The following is a 9299-nucleotide window of genomic DNA, read 5'->3' on the forward strand; positions in this document are numbered from 1 at the left end:
CGGGTTCAAGAAATAATATCCTAGAAGGTAGACCTAACCTGACACAAGCTCAAAAATGCCCACCAAGTTAAAGCAGAATACCAAAGGCAATGATACTGATATAACCACCCTCCGTCCAAAATCACCTCTCCTCTTTCTTAAAGGAAACACTCAATTCCTAAAACCTTCTACTTCTTTATGCGAACAAATGGCTATAGCTATGCCACAACTATGAGCACACGTTGCCTGCTTAAACAACAACACAAAACTTGCCTAAGACATCAGTTCAAAGTGCCTAATACAACACCTGCGTTAATAAACATTAAATTTGGAAACGACTAACTTTGCTTAAAGAGAACGACTAACTTTGATACATAAACTGGTGAATATTAAATTGAATACGTGATTTACACTTATTCACACGTGAAAGCAAAAGTTACACAACCAAATAAATCATAAAAATCAAAGTCTATTCTTAAGAAGTCCTCTACTCTTCAAAGGCCTTCATCAACAAAAGACTCAGACACTCAAATCCGTCAGTCCTTATGGTGGATTAGAAGTGTAATTAATATGTCGTAATTATTTAAGAAATTTCCACAAGTCCTCTACTCTACAAAGGGCCTTAATCAAGAAAAGACTCAAACACTCAAATCCATCAGTCATTATGGTGGATTGAAGTGTAATTAATATGTTGTAATTATTTAAGAAATTTCTATCTTGAAAATGACAAAATATTTCAGTTTGAAAACCCTTCCAGAATATATTTTATTATTTAATATTAACCTAAAAAAATTTCATTTATATTTTATTTTCGATATTTTTTTCTAATCTCTATCTGATATTAAATTAAAATGAAATATTATAAGATATGGTAAATTCCCTGCTAAGGTTTTAAGCTCAGAGATTATCATATCCTTATACGAGTTGAGTTATAGACAATTTTTTCCATCGAAAGTAAATTAAATATAAAGAGTGCGTTGTCTAGATTATATAATCGCACATCAAACCATCAAACATTGATTTTGCAAGACATTATTTTAAATATAACTAGTCATATTTGACATTACAAACTTCAATCCTTGAAATCTTACACTCCGAGCAATTTATAGTGCTTTCATCTCAGAAGACGGAATCTTGAAGCAGATAACTATAACCTGCAAATTTTATCCTGAAATTCATATGACAGACGTTAGTAATGATAGACCAAATTTTAGTGATAAACTAAAACCCGTTAGAGTAAAAAAAAGGGGGCACTAAAACTTGTAAAAACAGAGCACAGTATCAATAATTTCTTTACACAAACAAAAAGAGATTTCTTGAAAAAGGAACTAACATTAGTAAAGCTATGTGTAGGAGCATACGATATAATCAATGCTTAACTAAATTGATGAAAGGGTGAGAGACAGACATACAAGTAAGAGATATATAATTAATGAAAGTCTGAGCCACCATTGGCACTTTGCTATGTTCACTTCAGCCATTATAAGTATACAATCTATCAGTCTGTTCAAGAACCTCAGATAAGCAATTCTCCAAGGTTGCCAAAGAAGTAATGAACCTAAGAAGCCCCAAAAGCCTGTGAAGAATCCTACCCCCAAGCTCATGTATAATGCTCCATACAAAACTGATTTATCATCTTTATCATGCTCTTCTGGTCCTTCTTCCCACTTTATCGGTATCTCATCTCCAGGGCAATTTTCTTCAAGAGGTTTCCCACAAAGATCAACATTTCCTTTAAAGCAAGAGCCATCAAATGTATCCAAGTGTCTTCCCAATGGGATTCTTCCAGAAAGAGAGTTGTGTGACAAGTCTAATTTTTGGAGAAAATCCATTTGAGGAAGAGAAGAAGGAATTCTCCCACAGAATTGATTTCTTGACAAGTCAAGGGATTCAAGTGAACTTAAATTTCCAATGTCGAAAGGAATTTCTCCACTCAAATTGTTTCTTGATAAATTCAAGGAAACTAACCCGATCATGTACGAAATTTCTTTTGGTATTTCACCTGTTAAATTGTTACATGAAAGATCAATGCTACGAAGAATCAATTCGGGGTCTGTGAAGCTGCGCTCCATACCTTTCCACATCCATGTTATGTGAATCATGTAATAACTACCATTGAAAGCATTATAATTTTCATAGTAAGTACTATTATACCAATGCACACGACTTTCAGTTTCAGTTCTGTTGATGTTCTTCTCAGATAATGCAGTAAAATTGTTTAAGCAAGATGGAATTCCATCTGATAACTTATTCCTGGAAAGATCCAACAACTGAATACGCTTCAAATAACATAGATGGAGAGGAAGATTTCCAGAGAAGTAATTGTCTCGCATTATCAAGATTATTAATTGTTGCATGCTTTCTCCAACCCATGATGGTATTGGACCAGACAACATATTCTCACTCACATCCAACATCATTAAATTGTTGCAATTTTTCAAAGAGGAAGGCAACTCACCCATTAAATTATTGTTTCGTAAAACCAAAGATTCCAATTTGACAAGGGTACCCATGGAGATAGGAATCTTCCCTGACAATTGATTGCTTCCTAAATCAAGAAACAACAATCGGTTTGCAGATTTCCAACAATCTGCAAGTTGCCCCTTTATTTGATTATCTGATAAATCCAACGTGGCCAAGTTTTCAGCTGTGACGTTTCCACATGAGAAATCTGAAAATTTGTTTCCAGAGAGTAACAGTTCGGAAGCTTGTAGCAAAAACAGTGGAACTTTTCCCTCAAATCTATTTGAATTTAAATTTATAGATGGTTTGTAAGGAAGCTTCAATTTCATATTAGGAATTGAACCAGTGAGATTATTGTTAGACATATTCAAATCGTACATAGTTTGCAACTTGTTCCAAATCCATTCTGGTACCAAATCATTCAACCCATTACTAGATATATCAAGTTCGATTAAGGAATTTTGAGTCTGTAGCCAATTAGGAAATCCCGGACCTAGCTTGCAAGATGCAAGACGCAAGTAACTCAATCTAAAAGGAGGAACCCAACTAGAGACAAAGTTTAGAGACAAATAGTTATGTGAAAAGTATAAGTGAAGTAATTTGGAAAAGTTAGAAAGATGAGATTCAGTGACAACACCTTCTAAAAAATTCCCTTCCAATGATAAAAACTCCAGCTGAGATAGTTGTCTGATGCTCTCGGGTATCTTGCCAGTAATTTGGTTATAAGATAAGTCCAATGCCCGAAATATGTGTCGGCTGCACCATGAAGAATTTTGAATGAAGCTGGGAAATTCGCCATTTAACTTGTTATTTGAGATGTTTAATATCTGTAATCTACACATGCTCCCAAATAAAGACGGAACTTTGCCTTGTAATTTGCTATCTGACACATGAAGATTTTCAAGAGAGTTCATAGCTATGCCAAATTCATCTGGAATGGGACCTTCCAACAAATTATAATCAAGATAAAGGTTTTGAAGATTGTTCGTAAAGTTAGAAAGCCAGTGAAATATAGAACATGACTTTAACAGGTTATCTGAGAGGTCAAGATAGAGAAGAGAAGACAAAGAATTCATTGTAGAACTAGATGAAACAAGGAAACTTCTATCCGTAATACTGCACTTTACAAGATGAAGCTCTTGAAGTTTGAAGCTGATATTAAAATTCCCTGTAAACATTGATGATGTTAGATTATTATAAGAGAGGTCTAGGATCTTAAGAGATGAAACTTTTGGACATAGAGAAGGTGACAAAGCTATATTATTGTGAGAAAGATAAAGCTCTTGAAGGTGAAGGCTAAAGTTAAACAAGACTGGAAGGGTTGACGATCTCAACATATTAAAAGAGAGGTCTAGGATGGCAAGAGAAATGGAATTGTTGAAAGATTGAGAATGGAACAAAGATTGAATATCATCGTCCAGAAGATTACAATCAACTAGTCTAAGCTCGGTTAAGTTTGGAATGATTTTACCGATAGTTTGTAGCCATTGGCGAGAGGATTTCAGACTATGCAATGAACTCAACTCAAGAACAGTCAAGGAATAGAGAGTAGACAGCCACTGTGCATCCTCAGCTGTTATATCAAAATTGCCAACCAGTCGGAGAGTATGCAACAATGGAAGATTCCCTACGCGAAAAGGGATTCCTCCAGAAAGGGAATTTGAAATATAATCTTTCGTTGTCCTTCCAAGACTGAGATATTGTAGCTTTTTGAGATTCCCAATTTGATATGGGATTTTTCCAGAAAGATAAAATCCTCCAAGATCGAGATACTGTAAATGTTTGAGAGTTCCAATCTGCACAGGAATTTCTCCCCAAAGAAAATTATGCCCAAGATCAAGATATCGTAGTTGTAAGAGATTTCCAAATGTAGAAGGAATTCTCCCAAGAAAAAAACAACTAGAGAGATTGAGATATCTTAAGTTGGTGAAGGGTCCCGTGAAGTGTGGGATGTAACTCAGTGCAAAATAGTTATGGCTTAGATCCAGATGTTCAATATAAGGCAAGTGAATCAATGAAGTGACATTAATTAGACCTCTCAAAGACTGTTTGTAGTCATAGTTTCCATGAAGATCAAGAAGATGTACATGACCAGTTTGATGGTTGCAGTGAATGCCTTTCCATTTGCAACAGTTTGTATTATTGGTCCAAGTGGAGAGCACGCCAAAGTTATCTATCAAGCCTTGTTTGAAGCTGAGGAGTGCTTGCCTCTCTCTGTCTATGCATTTTGCTTCACCAATTCCATTTGAGTTGTTGAATGACACACTAATTCCAGAGGCAAGCAAAGAAAGCAGTAGAAGAACATAAACTGCTTTTAGAAAATAAGCACTCATTTTTTCTGATATCAATCTGAGTAAACAAGAGTATTATATCAGCACTCACTTTCACCTGTGTTTAGAAAGCTTCATGGCATCATTTATATTCATAATTGTAATAACCGGCCTTGGCTTTTCAAAAATCTATGATATGCCTAAATTTCGTTTAATTTGATTTTTTTTTCGTGAATGAGAAGATGATTGAATTTGTACTGTGTTAGAAAATTATTATCTCCTAATTTCAAAATTGAAAGGAAAAAAATAAAATAAAACCAGTCTCAAGAAAAAACAAGTTCGTTGTGCTAATTAATTTCTTTTATAGATTAAAAATTAATTGCATCATAAAAAATAAAATTAGTCCCAATATCCAACTTATTGATTCTCCTAATCAATAGCTAATAAATTAACCAGTAAGACATTTTATAAAAGGAAAAATAAAACTAGTTCAAATTAAGATGTTGATCGTTGTAATCTAATCACTTTAATGGTTAGAATACTAAGCACATTGGATAGTTGGAAAGAGGTAAAATGAAACTATTGATCGTTCTAATCAAATTCATTTTATGGGTTAAAAAATGAAACACATTGAAAAGAGAAAACATTAAACTGATCCATAAAGACCTTAAACTATTAATTATTGTATTTGAATCCATTTGAAGGGTTAGAAAAATTAAGCATGTTAGACATTTGAAAATGAAATTTTGGTCGGAAGACTTGTCCTAATCAAATCCAATTTATGGGATAGAAATTTAAGCATGTTAGACATTTCAAAAGAAGAAAACGAGTCTAGTCCAAAAGCTTTTTAAACTACTAATTGTTATTTTTGAATCCATTTTATGGGTTAGTAAAATTAAGCATCACGTCAAAAGAAGAAAATTGAATTGGTCTAAAGAACTTCAGGATTATGCTACTCAAGTCTATTTCACTGTTAGCTAATTAAACACTTATTATAAAAGAAAAATGAAACTGATCCAAAAATTTCAAGATAGTTGGTTTTAATAACTATTCTTAATATATAATTCGAATTATCACACAAAGTAAATGAAAATAAAAGGGAAAAAAATAATTCAGAAACACAATTCATAACTTACAAAGTTTGAAAACTGTAGCAACATTTATATTGGCAACTATTACTAGATATATTTTAATGCGTTGGTTATTGCAGTTTTTTTATAAGCACTTTTTTTTTTCTTTATGTTAAGTTTTTAGTTAGGGCGGTAGTTGTAGAGCTCTATCTTAAAGCTCTCTCTCTCTTTTGTATAATACATTGTTTTCGATATAATAATATGAGAATTTCTTTAACATCTGAATACTAAGATGGTATCAATGGTTCATTACTCCTCCCCTTTTCCTTTCTTTTTTCTTGTCTCTCACTTTTCTTCTATGATGAGGGAAAGTTATTTTGATTTTCACACAAATCTTCAAACCATCTCTTTCTTCGTTCCAACGAAAATCCAGCTCTAGTTTTGGTTTCTCCTCTTTTAGAATTACCATTCATGTGTTTGGGCTATGAAGCTTGCACCTAAAGCAAAGAACAATATGAAATTCATTGGTGAAAGCTTGCAAGAAAGTCTGTCGAATGATCGCTTTAAAAGTCGTGGGATTACTAATACTATGCTCTTTCAATGTTCAGTGCATGAATTCATTCTCAAATATATTATTTGGATAGAGAAAGTATAGAAAGATCTTTATAATAAATTTCATTATGAAGATATTTTTAGAGTTGCAAATTTACAATAAGAGCTATACTAGTCGAATCAAAGTACTCATTCAGTTCCAAAAGTTTAGACAAAATTATGAACTATCTGGGGAGAAATCGATAATTTCAGACTTCTAATTGCCTAGAAGTGTTCCAATATTTGTTCTTGTGGTGCTATTGAATCTACTAGAAAGTAATTTTTTAATTAGAAAAGATAGTAGAAAGTATTTCTTTTAGTCAGTAAAGATAGTAGAAAGTATTTCTTTTAATCAGCAAAGATAGTAGAAACTATTTTTCTTAATCAACAAAGATATATGTAAACATTGGGTCATACACATGATAAACCTATAGATTTACATAAAACATACAGGACAAGTATAGGTAGGCCAAAAAGTTTCAGATTATTTCTACTTATACAAGAGTACATGTCAATAGTCTACCAAAAACATGGAAGCAATAGTCCAGCACGGAATACCTTCTACTTCGAGACATTGAACAACTTTAAAGCACACAACATCAAGGTTGGTAAAAACAACCAAAACAAAACAAAATAAACCATATGTCTTCAAAATAAATACTCATAAATAATCAATCTACATGTAATCTATATACTTAAAGGTAATTGGAAAATTCCTTACAGCGCTTTATATCTTAGTCATACCTGAAATGCTGGTTTTATTGCTTCAAATAATAGAGCAATATCTTCAGCATCTAAACCAGGCAACAATGAAACTGCCAAATCAAGACGTTGTGCCCTGGGATAAAACAAAATATATGAAATAAATGCAGCAACTCAAGAAATAAAATAATTTAAGTAAAATAGACATGTGACAGACTAAAATAAAGTTTACAACTTTGTAAATAATCACAAGGCAAGGTGGAAGAAGTAGATGATTATAAGCACCTTAAAATTGATGGAGACAAATTGTTTGATAAATCATCAATCTGCATAGAATGAGATTTCGTAGATCTTCCTATACTTTTCTGGCTTTTTAAGTGTATTTATAAACCTTCACCAATTTTTCATGAACAAATTCCTTACGTATGCTTTATCTGCTATAGAAGCAACATCACTAATTATACATTGCACATGAAAACAAGATCAACACTATTACCTTCTTGTACATGTTTAAATGTAAAAAGAAGAGAATAAATTTAAACAGTATACCAAGGAAAATAAACTTTAGGAACTTGGGAACCTCCTCTAGCAACCGAGTGTTAGTACGACGAATCTCCGCATTGATCGCTACAGTAGATGCCTTACCTTTCTCCTTGGAAGCTGTTTCTACTTTCGGCACAAACAATCAGAAGAAATACACATGAATATCCTCCATTACCATTAGGAAAAACCCCTAATTCTGTGACTCTATAGAAAAATTCTCCAGCTGGGGCACAAATTGAGTCATAAGAGTTTCAGCAACATATCTGAAGCAATGCCACAATGTCAGCATCGACGGAGGCGTAGAGTCTGGCAAACGAATCACCGCCATAGACATTAGAATCACGATTCTTCTCGACGTCGTATTTGTCATACTTCTTACAAATGGAGGAGAGCGAACGGAGGCGACGACGAGGAGAGCAACCATAGACCACGACAAGGAGAGCCAATGGAGACCATGGTGAGGAGAACCAAGGGAGACTACGACGTCGATGCAACACAGGCCGCTAAGGGGGGAACGTCATCTGAAGAAAAGAAAGGATTACAAAGTGAGGCGTAAAGATGATGAAGAGAACGTGAAAAGAGTAACAAATTAGGGATTGAGATTTTATGATAGGAGGTTGAAAACCTATTATAACAAGGTTTATAACTTTATTACAAAAATAAGACCGTGTCCAACATATTATCATAGGTGGTCTAAGAGATGTTATAATATGTTTTAAGTTTTATTATAAAAATACACCACATCTAGTTATTATGATAGATTTTTTTAAATACGTTATAATAAATTTTTTTATTACAAAAATGCTATCGGTTTAATTATTATGATAGATTTTTCAAAATACATCATAATAATCTTTTTCTTTTAATACAAAAATGTCACCGGTCAACTTATTATGATAGATAGATTTCACCTATTATAATAAGTTGTCATAGAAAACATTTTTTTTTTCACTAGTGAGGTGAGTAAAAATAACCTATGTGTTATGGTTTATATTACTCTACTACACTATTTCCACAACAAGGAAAGGTTTCCCTACATTATTTCACCACCTCAAAGTCTTCCTCTTTTAACTTGTACCTATTGATATAATTCAACATATTGTTATGATCACTCATATGTATCTTCCTTGGATCTCCTTCCACCTTTATTTGTTTACTTGACAAAATATAGGTCTTTAGACTAGAAAATATGAGTTTAGTTAGCTACCTCTTTGCATTGGTGTCACATTTGGGCATAATTGGTTTTAGAGATAAGCCCCCTAATTTGAGATGATTCTTTAGCCAAGCAGTGGTGGTTGAAGAAGAAGGTTAGTGCTTCAGAGTACCTCCTCTTGCTATTGTGTAGTTTGCAGTTAGCTGTCCTACACCGTACACTCGTTATTTTTTCTTCCCACCAACGACATTGACCCAACATTGTGTCTTACGGATGTCGTTGTCTTCATTACTCACATCATCTAGTGTAGGAGCTGACCCATGTTCGGATCTTACTTGTGAAAGTCACGTAGAAAATTCTTCCTATTCAAACATTAAAAGTTAGGGAATGATACACTAACATAAATAAAAATTACTAGCTAGTAGTAGGAGTGTTATTTGCTTATATGAGTCTTCCGAGACCTTTCATCAACGAATTCAGTAGTTCTCTTCCGAACATGAGTTTGTGCAAAGACCTCATCAACATGGA

General features: G+C 33.3%; 1 protein-coding gene across 7 annotated transcripts; it reads right to left on the bottom strand.

The window, feature by feature from the left end:
* Positions 1-938: 938 nt before the first annotated feature.
* On the bottom strand, positions 939-8228 carry LOC124831780 (receptor-like protein EIX2). Of its 7 annotated transcripts, XM_088094852.1 has the most exons (5): positions 7625-8228; positions 7361-7509; positions 7118-7211; positions 1392-4791; positions 939-1147 (listed from the first exon to the last, which is right to left on the bottom strand). In XM_088094852.1, the coding sequence occupies exons 4-5, from the start codon at positions 4773-4775 to the stop codon at positions 1127-1129; spliced, it is 3405 nt and encodes a 1134-aa protein (XP_087950978.1). In that variant the 5' UTR covers positions 4776-4791; positions 7118-7211; positions 7361-7509; positions 7625-8228; the 3' UTR covers positions 939-1126. The 7 variants fall into 7 exon arrangements, 5 of the variants coding, with proteins under 5 accessions (XP_087950978.1, XP_087950974.1, XP_087950975.1 ...); XR_015780931.1 differs by lacking the exon at positions 1392-4791; XM_088094848.1 differs by lacking the exon at positions 939-1147 and having other exon boundaries at positions 1345-4791.
* Between the last annotated feature and the right edge of the window lie 1071 nt (positions 8229-9299).

This window comes from Vigna umbellata, chromosome 7, assembly GCF_029865625.1.
Source record: "Vigna umbellata cultivar VRB3 chromosome 7, Vumbellata_1.0, whole genome shotgun sequence".
Classification (NCBI taxonomy): domain Eukaryota; kingdom Viridiplantae; phylum Streptophyta; class Magnoliopsida; order Fabales; family Fabaceae; genus Vigna; species Vigna umbellata.

Bases quoted from the DNA above. Each gene is read 5' to 3' on its own strand.
- LOC124831780 (XM_088094851.1), bottom strand. From the start codon at position 4,775: ATGAGTGCTTATTTTCTAAAAGCAGTTTATGTTCTTCTACTGCTTTCT.